The following is a 17,258-nucleotide window of genomic DNA, read 5'->3' on the forward strand; positions in this document are numbered from 1 at the left end:
TGTTTTATTTCTAATATAAGCATGTAACAATATCTTAAATAGTAATCAAGCCAATGATTTTCCAACAAATTCATGTTCGGGTCTGTTTCACTTTATATAAAGATCCAATGAAGTTCTGGAGGAAGCTGAAGTCTATGCTCTTCTGGAGGCTTCAAAATGGTTACTGGAGCTTGGACTTGACAATGTGATGAATTAATATATTTTTATCCTAGTTCATAAAATGTTAAAGAATATGTTGAAAAATTTATTACTAATACCAGTTTGGATAAAAATTTATTTTGGTTTTTAAAAGTATAAAATATTGTTGCAATGGTCCATGAAATAAAAAAAAACAAGTTTTCAAGATATCAAATAAGTTCTTAAACTCAACTATTTATTATCACTTTGATGTTTAAATATATATTAATATTATCATTTAAATCATATAATTTTTAAGTTTAAACTAATGTGATTGACAAATGATATTATCAAATACTTTTTAATTTTTTATTTTCAGAAATTAATATAATAACTTTATACACTTTCAATTAATTACCATTTTGTTAAAGGACAGTTTCAAGTACCTAAACAATGTTTTACCCTGCTTCTTTCATAAAGATAAGAGTTTAATTTTAAAATTTTATACTAATTATAATTATTTTTCCTTGTGTTCATGTTAAGCAACAAGCATGAGTAATTAAAAAGAGCTTTAGTCTGTTTTGGCGGGAAGCCGGTGGGGTGTCATGTCAGAGCAGTTTTTCAGCATCGGATACGCTCTTTCCGACACCCGGTCCCACCCTCTTCTCTTTTTGTTTTTGGCATTTTTCTCTCTAGAACTAACCTAATCCGTGACCCCATAATCTTCACGCGCGCCTCCGTCTCCGTGCCCCCACGCGCGTCCCGGTTTCCACGTGTTGCCACCAGAGCGATTCGCGTGCTAACAACAACTTTCTCAAACGTCGCGAGGTGTTATCTGGGAAGGTGGGCCCCACGAGACGCTTCATGTTTCTACGACCGTGCGCCTCAAAAGTCCACGATCAAACCATTTTCGTCTTCCTTTTCTGACCCTCCCTTTCGTGTGGGACCCACGCGCTTTTCTTCTCTTTTTTTTTTTCTTTTATGACTTGCTTGACTTCTCTGTTTGTTCACTCTACCTTCTTCTCCGGCTCTTTTTTTTTAACACACCAAAAATAAAATTATTTTCTTTATTTTATAATCATTCTTGTTTATGAAAAAACATTTTAAAATAATTATTATTTTAATTTTTAATGTAATATTATTAAAATTATTATTTTTATTTATATTTTTTTAATATTAATAATATTAACTACAAAAATAAATTAATAATGATAAAGTTAATTTTATAAAAATTTTATTTTTATTTATTTATTAATTTACGTAAAAACAACTTGGAACCACAATTATTAGAATGAAACGGCAAAAACAAAAATTAAGTCGCGAAAAGTTTCCTTTTTTTATTGGAAGTGTGTATAGTTGTCTCCTTTTGTTTTTGCCTCGTGCTTTGTTAATTTATGATTGTTAGTAGTGGGTTTAGCTTAACCAACCAGCCTAGTTATTATTCAAATAAGAAAGGTTGAGCGGATTAGTCTTTTGAAAAAAGTGAAACTGTTGGCTTTTAAAGTAAATAGAGTATTAATGATGCAAAGATTCAACGACTTAGTAAATATTTACTTTCTTTATTCGTTTTTTTGTTTGTGACATTCTATATTAACCGCGGGAGAGAATTTGTTCTACAATTTTAAAACGCGTCATTGATTAATAATTGTTTGTCAGAGACGAAAAAAAATATTAATAATGATGTTTTTTTATATTTTATTTGAAAAAATAAAAAAATGACAGAAGAAAGAAAATAAAAACTAGAGAAACAAAGTTAATTTCTAAAAATATAAGTTTGCTTCTTTTTTTTTTTTCATTTTCACCTACTAAACAAAGTACTAAAAGTATCACATCTAAGTTTTGTTATACAAACAAAACTTATTTACATTTTATTTGATGGTTTTGGCATTATTTTAAAATTAAAATGGACTTTTACCTTAAAATTAAATTTTTGATATTTAAATGTCAACGCTTATTTTCCAGGTTATTAAGTAAAAATCAAATTTTAATTTAAAATAATATTAGAAACACTTAAGATGTTGCATCAAAATTTTATTTGTATTGAATACAAGATAATTATAATATAGTGTTTATGCTAATATAAATAACATTAAAAAAACATCTAAAATATCTGTTTGTGGTTAGATAGTAGGAGTACATAATAGGAGAGTCTTTGAAAATAGTTGATGGACATTCTATTGGGCGGCTAACTAACTTGCCAATTAATGTCCAATTGGTGTCATACCTTTGGACCATATGTTTGTTGTATCATCTGCTTGTTTTGGTTACATTATTAAAAGAAAGAGAAAATAAGGGTGCTGCATGTGAGAATAATTTGTTGCATTTATCCATAATCAGATTAAATAAAACTTGTGTAAACTATATATGAATCAAATTAATGGGTTGGCCACTTGGCCTCATCATCGATTCTATTTCACCAAGTGAGCATGAATAGTTCATTGGTTAAGAAAAGTAAATTCTAAAGTCAAGTTGTGTAAAAAGAGCACTGAAAATTAAACGAATCTTGGTTAAACAGGAATAAGATTAATTATATACAAAATAAGCTTAAGAAGAATTAAGTTGACGATACATTGTACATTGTAGATGAAAGTTGAGAAATACTTTACACTGGTTGCAATATTTTAAGCATCTTAAATGGATCGTATACTCATTTTGATTTTGTGATGTTAAGGACAATTTGCATTAATTTTAACTAATTCATGCATGGTTGGGATTTTTCAAAAGCAATAAAAGAGTTGTTTCTGCTTTTGGTGTCTCGGAATACATAAATAATTGTTTAAATAATCTCTAACGTTAATTCAAACATATTGTTTACCTCCTTGTCGAGGACTAACACTTGATCTCTCAAATCAAAACTAAATAATTTAAAAGGATAATCAATTTTTTTTATAAGAAAATTTGTGTTAAGATAGTACTACTATTTGTCGGATAGGCAATAATGGTTCACCATTTTCTAAATTTTGCAAAATAACATACAAACTTTGAAATTAATTAAGAAGGGAATGCTTATAACTGAATTCTTATGATTAGAATGTTATAAAAATATAAAAATTTACCATTCCATTAAACTCAATGGGAAGTGATTATAATTTTATTAAATAGTAGATTTTTTTTAATTTCTCATATATATATATATATATATATGAGACAATTTTATTCAACAAATGTGAACATTTTCTCTCAACTGAAAATATTATAGTCTTGATTTTCTTACGTTGTGGTCTGTTGAGAGACTAATTCATTCTACCAAAACTAACTAACTCGTTGATATCATTTGTAGATATTTAACTATTTATATATCTTAAATCCATGATCCATCACCTGTCTAGTTCATGTGAAAAGAAAAGAGAGAAAGAAAAATAAAAACAAGAGGGGAAAAAAACAGAAGCTTAAGGTAAGATGGGATTCATAATATTCATTTGATTATTATTCCGAGCTTAGGCTTAATATTCTTTAGTTGGTGGTTGATCCATCACGCTTGAGTCACACTACGGATTAGAAGGCAACGGGAATTATGGCACTAAACCAGGAATCTTAAAAATAAAAAATAAAAATAGAATCCAATTTCTAGTTAAATTAGTAGAAAACGACATGAAATCTTCGACACTATATTGCTATATAAAGTCCAACTATCCTATGAAGTATGAACCCTCTGTTTTCTACTCGTTAAGCTGTATGTTTATGAATATGATTAGAAGTAGGAACGACGTTTACCTACCCACAAACAATACCACCAATTGAATAGAAACACACACACTTTTTGCTCCCTATCCTCCTATATGATATTGATAACTAATTGAATTGAACATATCATATATATATATACACACACACACAAGTATCAATTCTTTTATAGGAATACGAGGAATTAATCCAATATCCAATTTAGTAAAATAACATTTAATAAGTTTTAAAAAAAAATTAATGTGATCATATAATCAAATAATATTATATAGATAATTATGTAACAAAAAATTAAGAAAAGAGATCAACTTATACCTGTATAAGTTACACTTACTCTAAAATCATTTACTAATTTTTTAAGCAAACCATATTCATTAACTTTTAATTAAATACTTTTATCATATAATTCAGTGTTAAATTCAAAGAATATTTCAATATAGATCATATTTACAAAATATTATAATTTAGCAATTAGATTGATAAAAAAACCATTTTATGTAAAGTTATTGAAGGTGTAAAATATATGTATAAGAGTAAGAAGCTAAAAGAAATATAAGGGAATGCACAGATTCTGGTTCTTTTTAATCTCAAAATTTTAACCCAAATAATACAAATAAATTAATCATTTACTTAAATAATATATTTTCAAAAATATTTACATAAATGATACATTTTACTGTGACATATGAGAAATCAGTTCTCTAAACTAATTTCTCACTTGAGTCTTTATAACATTATTTTTTTAAACTATGTTATGAGATCAATTCTCGAGAACTCATTTCATAATGTTTTTTTTTTTTTGTAAAAAGACAATTTTCTTAAAAACAAAATTATCTATTTTTTTGTTTTAATTTTTTATTTTACTAACTTATATATATTAATTTATAAAAAAATATAATTTATCTAAAATAGTATTTAAGAAAAATGTATATATTTAAATACTCAATATAAATATAATTTAGTTAAATATTTATAAAAATGCATATATTTAAGTGATCTAATTCTTTTACCTAAACAAATTAAATAAATAAAACATGTTTAATTTTAATAGTATGCATTGATGATTGATGTAAAATTATGAGTACTTAAATATAATTTATCTAGAATAGTATTTAAAAAAAATCCTTAAATGAAACCAAGTTTATCTAGATTGAAGAAGATAGAAAAAAGGAAGAATTAGATAAATAAAGCTTAGATAAACATCATAATCCTCTAGAACTAACACAATTAAAGTAGAGAATTTTTTTTAAAAAAATAACAGAATTCCACTGATGAATTGCAAGTTTATTCTAAAAAAGTAACATCAAGTAGTTTGCGCAATGACTACCTAGATTCATCACGCATTAGAGCAATTATCTCATCAGTTGTTCTAGTTTTCCTTGGTTTGTGCAGTAGGACAAAGATTTCATTAGGAGAACGTTCAAAAGTTACATTCAACTCAATTGTACCTTTGATACTAAATTTTGGATAGATGAAAAACATTTTTCCTACATCATCTTTGTGTTTGAGCTTCATACAGTCGTATGCAACACAACCATCACCTATATAGATTGATTGACCGTAAAAAAAAAATCTATTACAATTCTACTACCTCCGTTGGCGTCAAAAATTGTTTTTCTTAAGACAGCAAGCAATATGTCCTCATTTATTGTGATGACTTTTGGATTAGTAGGACATTTAAACACCACCCCTTCATCTGTTGGAATCATGTCACCATCGTAATACACAAGAGTGGATACATTTTCCATATTTTAAGCAATAGGGTGAATATCAGACAAAGGTGTTGAGTTGTATCTAACCCGCCTACTACTATATATATTGGGTGATCTATTGTTCTTACGTGACTAATACCAATGGCTGAGATCACACCAACAATATAAATGGTTTAGATTGAGTCTTAAGTTTGGTTTGTGATATTCAAAAAAACAATGTTTAAATAAATCGTCCCGTAGAAATCATGGTGCAGTCACATCGTCTCAAAACAAGCAATGTGAGGTCAAATTGTATAGGGGAAAACAACATGAGGTCAAATCGTCTTGAAGAAATGAATGTTCAATCAATTTGTATAAGAAAAGTACAGTGCTTAGTCAATTAATGCATTATTCAGTATTCATTCAATTAACAAGGGTAAATTGACAATCAACATAATAAGACACAATTAACAAGGGCAAGTTTGTGTCCACCAATTCCATATATGGGAGGTTATTTGTTTCTTGTCGCTTGTCGACGTACTCATCTATGTACTTTTGATTCAAGTTGTTCATTAGGAACAACAGGTTGTTCTTCCTAGATGAAGTCATTAGTGGAAGAATTATCGGCAATACTTTGGTGAAAGGATGCAAACGAAGGTATGGGCATACTTTGCATGTATGCATAAGCAGACATCGGTGTTCAAAGATTTGTACCCATGAGATTGCTCATAAATTCTTCTCCGCTAGCATTGAAGAACTGCTGATTGTACTCATAATCTTCTTAATGATGATGAGGTTGTGGCGTGAATTCATATGATTGAACATGTGGTTGTAGTCTTTTATTATGCATGCTGACAACGACTGGTGGACTTTGTTGTGGAGAATGTTGTTCAGTTTCCATGTTTGGAGCTAAACGAGATGTGACAACAATGTTTACATAAATTGCAAACTATGTTAGGCAAATTTTTGAATTTGCTCGATACCGATTCATGTAGTGACTCATATGTTCAATCTTTCCTAGAATTAGTTGGCCGATTAACATATTTGTATCTTTCCTTCCAAATTGTAATCCACCATTGATGTTTCTCTGCCAAATTTGTGTCACTATGTCCTTTCATATTAGTATGATGAACTTTGTCAAGATTATGTGGTGGATTTGGTATGTCTTGACAAAGTTCAAATTGGAGCATGCCCCTGCTAATTTGATGTCATACAACCACTGGTAAACAAATTAAAGCCACACAAGCAATCCATATTTGGGAATACTTGTATGCATTTTCTGACAGAAATGACTCAAAACCTCTATAAAGCATCCAATGGAACTGAAAAAATAAATTGCATTAGTAATTTTAAAAAAACAATGTGATTGACGTTTGAATAAATGAAACAAAAACAAATGGTTCAACCTCCTTGTTACGCATGTTATCGAATCTTGACCTATAGCCTATCACATCATTGTGTGAGATTCCAGAAAATTGTAGCCTTCTGTCGCTCCATCTAGTGAAATATAACATGTTAATGTCAAATATATCACCAAAAATGGACTTTGTTTGAGTGTGAAATTTTTGTTTATCTAGTTGCAAGTGAGTATGACAGTTGGCGCTCGACCCTTGATTGAATGAACGATATGTGATACCATGCCAAGACTATATCAACATTATACATCTTTCCATTTTTTGAATGTGGGATAAATAGTCCTACGCATTTCTCTATACAAATGTGCTAGACATGTTGAACCCTAGTTGTACTGACCAGCGCGATCAAGATCTGCTAATAGGAATAGATACATCAAGTGAACTTTATTCCCTGACTTGTCTCGCATTAACACCCATCAATCAGCCCTAAAAGGTATGCCTTACAATAGGCTGCTAATTGTTGTTGTGTGGGTTCTGCTGGGAGAGTCAACATGTTTTTTTTAACCATTTTAGTTTAGGTGATGATCCCACCAGTGCATTCTCTGGGGGAACAATACCTATATATTTTGTGCACATTTGTTCCCAATCATAATATGTTGGGCCAATAACTGGTCTTCCATCAATGCATAAACTCAATTAAATAGTAACATCTTCCAAGGTGATTGTGCACTCACCATCAGGAAGATAAAATTTGTATGAATCATGTCTCCACCTTTCAACCAAAGCAACCACTAAAGCATTGTCGATTTTAACTTGTTCGAGCTTTGCAACATCTGAAAATCTAACTTTAACCAACAAAGGTTCAATTCTAGGATCTGGAGAAGGCATAGCCTAAGCATATGACTGGATTATATCGTTTATTACCTACAAAAATTAAAATAATAACAACATCATTATGTGTGAATCAAACATAATTAACATTCAATTAAATAGAATGTATTATGTACTTCTCCAAATCTATGAAGGTGTTGTTTCCAAAGAAAAGGAGCAGTTGTAGATGCCATGGTTTAGGCTTTGTTACTAACATCAAGAAAAAGTTAAAGAAAGATATATGAGAATGAAAGAAAGTGAGTTTCTGAGTTTGTGTATATGATGGCAATACATGCATTGTATTTATAGAAAAATCTAACAGTAACATAATTCATTTAGTGGGATCTTGGTTCTTCAACGTGCATTGCTTCAATCGGTGATATTTAGGTCGTTCATTTTATCTGTGGGATCTTGGTTGTTCAATGTGCATTGCTCCGATCAGTGATATCTAGGCCTTCATTTTATTGGTGGGATCTTGGTCGTTCTTTTTGAAATGTATGTGACAAGTCATTAAACATTATAAATATGGTACAATAACAATGTCATAAAAAAACTAATTATCAATATGGGTGAGTGTCAAACTTCTTTCTCTTCATATTAAATATCATTTCATTTTGTATTATTCATAATATTAAAATTGTATGTTTATAACTACTCAGCATATGCAAAGACAGAGCATACGTTCAATCACTACTACAACATTTTGAGGGAGGAAGCAGATGTTGATCGGGCAATTAATTGACTCAGTGAGATTCTGCTAGAAAAATGGACTCTCGCATGGGATGGTGGCCAACAATAGGGGTACATGAGCACCAATTTTGCTTATTCGATTAATTTGGTAATCAAGAAATCTGTCAATAGGTGTACCAATAAAATCAGCATATCTAAGGTGTAATGCATTGTTCAACAAAAGAGGGAGAAAAGCCACAACAATGCTTGCATCTGGCCAAGTTTATACGCAAGTACTAAGCAAGGCCATCAAAGATGCACAAAGAAAGGAAAACGCTCAATTCTTGAGTTCAATCAATGCAATAGACAGTTCTTGATCCAGGAGACGATAAACCTGAGAGAGGATCGGCCCACTAAAGATTTCACGGTCAGATTGGATAAAAGGTGTGACTGTGGCAAATTCCAAAAATTACACATGATTTGTTCTCATGTTGTTGTTGCTTGTAAGCATGCTCACTGTGAGTATAGGAACTACATACATCTTGTGTAACGAAGCGTATTGGTCACCATGTCATGAGCCAATAATTTGCCTTGACCCAAACAAAAAAAGAAATTCTAAGGGTGGTTTTGTCTCTTCTCGCATCCACTCCAAAATTAATATCTCAGAATCGTGTCAACCAAAGTGATGTTTCATGTGTCGCATCCTAGACCATTCAAAGAAAAACTCCCCCCACCATGTAGGCCTAAGCCAACAACATTGAATTTATGTCATGTTCTTTGTATTTTAAAATTTTTGTTGTATTGTTTCAAATTTAAATATTTTGTTCTATTGTTGATAATTTTAAAATATTTTAGTTCAGTTCAACTTGCTTAATTACTTTTAAAAGTTATATTATTTGTTGTAGATTTTATTTTTAGGCTTCATTTAATCTATTTAAAAGTTTAATTTGATATATTAATCTATTTACAAATCTATTTTATATTAAATTTTTTATATAAGTCTAATTTTCTTTATATTGGACAATAGACTCAAATCATTAAGAAAAATAATACAAAGAAATAATATCGTAGGAGTATCATCTTAAAATTGTTTTTTAACATCACTTTCTTTTAAATCAACTTTATTTCATTTTAAACTACAAATATAATTAAAAGAAATAACAAAAATAATACAAAGTCTTCTCATATTGTACATTATTTTCAGTTCAAACAATTTAAACATAAATGTAGATAATTAAAAAGAAAAAAAAATTAAAAACAATTTATGAAAACAAAAAAATTAAAAAAGAAATAACAAAAAATAAATATCGCGTTATGAAATTAGTTCCTCATGATTCCTCGGAAACCAACTTCTTAAGGTTGATTACAAAAAAAGTTAAAAACACACGTTATGAATTTTGGGGAATCAATATCAAAACATGCGTTTAAAAAAAACCTCAATTTAGAAATCAGTTACCGAGAAACCGATTTCTAAACTAAGACAAAAAAAATGTTCACGTTAAGAAATCGATTACTCAGGAATCGATTTCTTAACATGAACATTAATTTGTATCATTCATGTAAATGATTTTTCAGTTCTATTATTTGTGTAAATAATTAATTTTTTGTATTATTTATGTGAAAAATTCTTCTAAGCTCTGCATAAGCTTTTTAAAAGTAATTTATTTTTATATTTTATTATTTAAAATAAGTTATTTATAACTTAAAAGAACTTTTAAGCTTGATTATAGTTTTAGTTCCTAAAATTTGGAATAAATTCGGTCTTGGCATCCAAATTAAAGAGAAAAATATATATTTTTAATCCTTAAGCACTAAATTTAAGGGACTAAAATGAATTTTTTAAAACAACTTTTAGTCTCTAAACGATAAATTTGAGAAACTAAAACTGTATTTTTTTTTTCAAATTTCAAGGATTAAAATGATTTTTTCTTTTTAAATTTAGAAGACCAACATCGGGCTTCTCTTTTTTAGGAGAGAAAAAAAAACCCAGACTAACCACACTATATCATATGACTATGTTGATAGTTATAAGGTTATCGTAGTTGAGGGTAGAAGTATTAGAGTGATACGGAATTAGGAGATATTGGGTTTCAATACCCCCACTAACGTAACTTACTAACATTTAACATTTGCCTATAAAAGAAAATCATATGACTATTTTTTTTTAAAAGTATCTTCTTGAAAAAATCCATGACTTGAGTTGCATGTTTTATTTTTTCTATTTGTAATAATATCTAGAACAAATTATAGCAATAATTTTTTAAGTTTCGTGTAATTACAGGTAACCCCACTCTTTTATTTTCTTACACTAATCTCTCTTTAAGTTTGAAAACATTACATTAACACTCCCTTATATATTTAAAACATACACGGATACTTTCTTAAACCTTACACTAACACTTCTTATAAGGGAACAAAAGTAATACCTAAAAAAGCAGAAGATACTTGTGCAATTACAATAAACACTTCCTGTAATTGGTTCTAATATAATATTATCTTGTGAGAAAGTCTCTCTCACTACTAAACACATCCCCTCTCTAGATAACCACTTGATCTTAGTGAAATGATACTGAGATAGGATAACGACAAGAAAGATTACTAGAGATTCTCTTCCACCAATATGAAAAGTAAAGTATATGTCATCACATTAGGCAAGACCCAATTATGAGTTCAATGAAGCATGTAATTTACTCATGAAAATCGAATAACCATATTCAGAGGTCAGCCATAAAGTACCTATGTTTTTCCATATAGAAATTTCATCCTACTGCTTATACTTGACTCTACAAAACAGTTATCTGATTCCTATACAAACTGTCAAACCGTAACACCCCCAGCTGAAAAATAAATAAATAAATAAATAACTACACTAAATTCACTCAGGGTGATATTTTTTTTATGTAAGAATTAAATAGTCAATATTCTTAATGAGAATTACTTTGTATGATATAATTGGTCCTCGTCATCAAAAGAGTAGAGCAGTAACATTAGAGATTTTTATAATGTTTACAAATTATCAATGGAAAGAAAATAGTAATTTCAATATACATAAAGCTTCTTACACTAAGCAAAACTATAAATTCTAAATATTCCTACTACGACAAATCCTTTAGCTCAGATGATATATCTGCTATTGCAGAACTTTATTCATGATTATGCCAATGATGATGATGAGAAATAGTAAATTGGTGCATCGTGTTTGATGAGCGAAAATTTAAAGGCCTGAAATTTTGATACCATTCCTATCGCTGTAAAACATATAGAAACTAACAGCTTTTTGCCCCTCATAAAAATTTCTGACTTCCACCCCTATCTAAACGCTAATGTTCACGTTTGTGTGTAGTGCACGACACTAGAGACATGCTGCTACTTTATTCCTTTCCTTTTCCACAGGAAGAAATAGGAGCAGAAAATTGCGTAGAAAGATCGCTTCATTTTGTGATATTTTACCATGGCATGGTCTATGCATACACACAACTTCAATACATTTGACAAACAAAAGCATGTAGCATCTATATGTAACTGCTCGATTTTCGTGACAGCCAGCCAAGATAACATCTATGTTCTGCATCACTCAGCCCTGCAAAAGATATATCTTATATGAAGCAATGAACCTGAACTTCATTTTTTTTTCTACCTACAATATATATATATATATATATATATAATTCACTATGCTCCAATAGCATCATTAAAGCCATACCTGTCTTCTCCTACGGTTCTGTATGGCATACCAGGAACGTGCCATTGCAAAGCATGGCAAAAGAACACCAGCAAATTGAAGGAGTGACACCTCAAACTGCCATCAACCATACCAAGTTAGCATTTAGTACGCAATAAATCTAGAAAGAACAGATGATATGAAAGAAAGACTGAAATCATTTGAGTCCAGAGTCAGCACATTGTTTCTTAATCAGAATTTTGATCTACTATGGTGAATGACAATATTAGGTGCTCTCCCTCCTCTCACTTTTCTCAAATCCCAAAAGTGGCCTACACTTTTCACCTAACTGTCTTATAACTACCATATATTCACAATAACTCCAATTACAGTTATTCAGTTACTTGTTATTAATACTGGTGGTTTCTATTACTATTAATAGCCATAATGTTCCAATTTTCATCTCTCATTCCTATTCCTCCTAACATAGACCCTCCTAATCAGAGGTATCAAACACACATGAGATGATGTGGACATGCTGAGAAAGGAAGTTGTCAGAACATGCTACTTACATTAAAGATTATCGATGCATCTTGCCCAGTTACAGAGTTCTTTGTGACCATTAAAGCTTCACGTACAAGCAAAATCATCAGCATCTGTATAATATTATTATCATTAGCCATATCAACTCTCAGAAAGGATGAAACAACACATGCTTTAATATTAAATCTGTTTCCTTACAATGAGAGTCACAGAGCGAAGGAAAGCAATGCTACTGGTTTGTGACATGGCATAATCTTCATATTCAGTTTGCAGCAACTGCTGCTCTGCTGAAGCTAGAGCCACACGGAGATCAGCATTGTGCCCCCATTCTTGCCTGTATATGGGAGTGATATAAATCTTAATCGAGGAAAAATTGATCATGGATATGAAAAGAAGCATTAAAAAAAGGTGAGGGCCAGAGGGATATAAATAAATTAACAAAAGCTTTACACATCTTGAGTTGGGAGTAGCAATAGCAATTGGGATAAAAATAGTGACACAGACCCTACATTTGGAATAGTGGCAACAGCTTGCATCAATTAATTCCTATTTTTTTGAAATAAGGGAAGAGGGTTAGAGCCTTAGAGGGTAGACAATTAGGAATGACCAATATTAGCTGTTAATGCCAGGACAAGGATAAAATCTTGCAAATTAGCTCCAAGGAATGTCCCTCAGATTTCTGATGAGTTAACAACATTCCTCATGAACTCAGTACCTGTTGATTGAGACTGAGTTTTATCCAATCACAATACTGAGACTGTTCTGACAACAGAAAATGAGAGATAGCAAGCATCCAAGTGACATGGATGACCTACAGTTAATTGTTAAAACATCTAAAATGGAAAGCCAATACTTATGTTACTAAGACCACTAGCTATGATGCATAACTTAGTTAAGTAGAAAATAATCAAATTGTGGCTGGCTGCATGATTGAATTGAAAATTGACACTTCAACCATAACAAGATAACCTTGTTAAACTTGCAATGAATAATATCTAATGCAAAAACCAAGTTATTCATTATCACCTCTCCAGAATTCATTGCTGCAGATTGAGGCTTTATAGTTTTTGGAGAGAGCAAGATATCTATATATTTCCAATGTAGGGATATTGTGCTAAATGCTTATCCAAGGGGAAGGTGCAGAAATTGAGAAGACTTTGAATTTTCATATCTAAAGATGGGATGAACCATAGAGCAGAATTGTGAATGATCAAAAAGGTATCATACATGATTCTTTTTTTATCAGGTGTATAAGAGTTTATAGAGAAGTAAGATGAAGGAGATTTTAAAAAGTTGAGGTATATGAGTTGATTTAACTTATGCGAGAAGTTTGATTTATTTTACCTTCTTAATTCATTTTATTTTCTACTCATATAAGTGTTTGTTGAGAAGTTTATCCAAATTGTCTCCTAATATATTTGTTGATATGATATGCAATTTCTGGCATCAAAATTTAGAAAATAATTTGCAGGGAAGTAATTCTAGACAGTTTTAAAATGCATCCAATTTTGTTAGTGCAACTTCTTTTCCATTCATCAATAACAATTGAGTTTGGTTAAAAACCAAATTCTCAGGGATATTCACTATAAGATCCCTTTTAATTTTCTCCAATGTCCTTGGTCTAACCATGCGAGATCATTTTATTCCAAAGCCAAATCATTTATTGGAAAGTCAAAGTTCTATAAAATTCCTTTACCATAAAAAACTTCGTACCCCATTGCCCAGAGGCTCTTCGCTATGCGAAGGTATGGGGGAGGGATATTGTACGCAGCCTTACCCTTGCATATGCAAAGAGGCTGTTTCCGGATTCGAACCCATGACCAACAAGTCACCAAGGCACAACTTTACCGCTGCACCAGGGCTCGCCCTCTATAAAATTCCTTTACCATATTGAATCAATTTTCTGTACCTAGTACAAGATCATTTTCCTAGTCATATCTGAGACACAAGAATGAAGAATAAACAGCCAAAGGCTTACATAGAAAATTTCAGCTCACAACTCGCAGGCATTAAGCAAAACCTTTCATAAGATGGAAATTAAGAAAAAGTCATATATAAATCAGTTAGTCCAATACATGTTCAAAATTACCTAATATCATTCGTCATAATTGCATTGCTTCTGACCGGTGGAAGAGAATAATTTGGTGAAAATGCCTAAAAAGAGTGAAAGGATAACTCATCATTTCTAATTTAGGCAACTCTTGAAGGAAAAAAAGATCATGAATGAATTGAAAAAAGCCCCAACCTGATTACAGATTTCACATATTGTATTTCCTTTCTTATTGCACCATCTTTGGATACACTTTCTATGAGCAAACTGCATGCCAAGAAATAGTGAGCAAACAAGTTCATAAGCCAACTTGAAGTCAAAACTCAAAACCACTACACCAGACCAGTATCCACAAGGAATCACAAAAACTTCACTGAACTCCCAACCCTCTTCCTCTTCCTCTTGTACAGATGCAAGTGATGCAACACGAGTCAACATGAGATGAAACAATATAACATGATCGTGAATAATTGAAATGCTTTCAATAACAGCAATTGAACTAATTCAAGAAGCCATTGCATTGAGGCAAGTAAAGACTAAGGACACTACATGCCTGCAGACTCGTGCTACTTAAAAGGAGGGGCATGACAAGTAAAAACAGAATACCAATACAGAGAAGGGTATCAACTCATAGTCCTATAAGTTGCTCACTAATATTAAAACTTTCTCACTTTTAAGAAACATGACAACCCCGACAGCCACTTGGTGTTCCTAATTCTTAACAAGTTACATTATTTCCAACATGTAGAGGTAGTTAGTTATTTTGGGTACTGGGATTGAGAGTGAAAAAGAGAGAAACTTTATGAAAAGGACCACCTTGAGAGTGCCATTGCAAGAACAAGGTGCCTCCATGGCTTGTGCTTGGTCTTCTTCCTGGCATATTCTGCACTCAACAACAACAACAACATCATCATCCTTGTTTGAAGATGAAGAAGAAGAAGAAGAGGAGCACACTTTTCCACCATTGTCAGAGACGGGGATTATAACTGGGTCAACACCATCACAGTGTTTTTCATTCACTGATCCAAAACAGGTCGTGGAGGCTATGATCCGGTCAATGCAGACAATGAAGTCGTTCACCATTTTTTGAGTGAGAGAGACAGACACCGTGGAGAGGCTGTAATGTAGGTTTTGTGTTGGGAAAAAAAGAGAGAAGGGAAAAGGACAAGGGAAGAGTGGTGCAGTGAGTGTGCAGGCGTGGGTTCCAAAAAGGTAAGACCACTATCAAATGCCAATGGTACGTTGACGGAATTTACGGAACAAACCGCTTCTCTGGCTTGTCTACGCAAGGAAAATAGCCTTATGCTTGATATGGTTTTTTTTAATATATTTTTAATCCTTATATTTTCAGTAAAAGAAATATTATAGTCATACTCTCTAACTCACTTTTTTGAGCATATTTTTTTTTCATTTATTGACATAAAATTTAATCAGATTCACGTCTTATTTAATTTAATGACTCTTGACCTTAACTTTGTAATTTTTTATATATTTTAACTAATAAGAAAGTATGTGTTAAAAAATGTATTGCTAGCCGTGCTCTTTTAGTTAAGTTTTGTTTTAATTCTAATAATTTTAAATTAATCAATTTGTTACTTATATTTTTTGTTCACATAGGAAGGAGGTAGTGTCCCAAGGCTCTACTTAGCTCATGAACATGAGGTATAACATGGAGCTCACCTCTATTTATATGGAGCGTCTCACGATAATACTTTACATGTGCCTTATAATATTAACCCTCGAGGGGCACACGTCTCTGTACATACAATCTTATTGGCTCCGCATACGGTATTAGTGCATTGATGTGCACCTTAGACATGTCATATACATAGTGTACTATATGTCTTATCGCCATGTTTAGTCATGACTCAGATGACCATTAGAGATGGGTAGGATCTATTGCTGGCATTGGTGTGAGTCGATCTCTTCGAGAGAGTTGATTAGGGTGATGGGTAGGTTTTTTGTCTTTAGCATCATCGGGTCAGCCTCGTTAAGAGAGTTGACTAAGACGATGTACAATCCTTCAAGCATTAAGCCTTGTGCCATAAATGCTTATGGGTAAGACAATTCTTTAGGATGAGTCGACCAAGACGATGTACATTTTTAAAAATAGGTGAATTTAGTTTTTATTTGGTTCCTTGGTCGTCAGTGATCAAAAACTAAATTCACCTATTTTTTTAAGTTTAGAGATCGAATTGATTGATTTGAAATTAGAGAAACTTAAACCAACTTTGATTGAAAGTTCATGAACCAAAAACATATTTTACCCTATTTTTTAATCAACTATGAAGTATTTACAGATTTTGTTAATAAGTAAATTTTATTAAAGAACTTGATTGACATCTTTAATGAGGTCTCATCCCTTAATAACATTTTTTTCGGACACAATAGTCAAATTGAAATCCTATTTAAATAGATCGAACTCAATTTTATTTGGACCAACAAGTTATTGATATGTCAGGATGATATTATTATTACATAGGAGACACTTGTTTCAAGTCATGTTCTTTTATTCTCAAGAATATGAGGGTAAGAATAAATACTTTCATGATTGTTAGAAGATTATGACAATATATTCTTAAATATATTTTACTGTCATATTGTAAGCAAACTCTATT

General features: G+C 31.2%; 1 protein-coding gene across 1 annotated transcript; it reads right to left on the reverse strand.

The window, feature by feature from the left end:
* Positions 1–11,348: 11,348 nt before the first annotated feature.
* LOC114419645 lies at positions 11,349–15,927 on the reverse strand. Its single transcript, XM_028385381.1, has 7 exons — positions 15,457–15,927; positions 14,836–14,907; positions 14,680–14,744; positions 12,789–12,924; positions 12,620–12,703; positions 12,090–12,185; positions 11,349–11,966 (listed from the first exon to the last, which is right to left on the reverse strand). Exons 1-7 carry the CDS (start codon positions 15,721–15,723, stop codon positions 11,961–11,963), a joined length of 726 nt encoding a protein of 241 aa, XP_028241182.1. The 5' UTR covers positions 15,724–15,927; the 3' UTR covers positions 11,349–11,960.
* Positions 15,928–17,258: the final 1,331 nt, after the last annotated feature.

This window comes from Glycine soja, chromosome 7, assembly GCF_004193775.1.
Source record: "Glycine soja cultivar W05 chromosome 7, ASM419377v2, whole genome shotgun sequence".
Classification (NCBI taxonomy): domain Eukaryota; kingdom Viridiplantae; phylum Streptophyta; class Magnoliopsida; order Fabales; family Fabaceae; genus Glycine; species Glycine soja.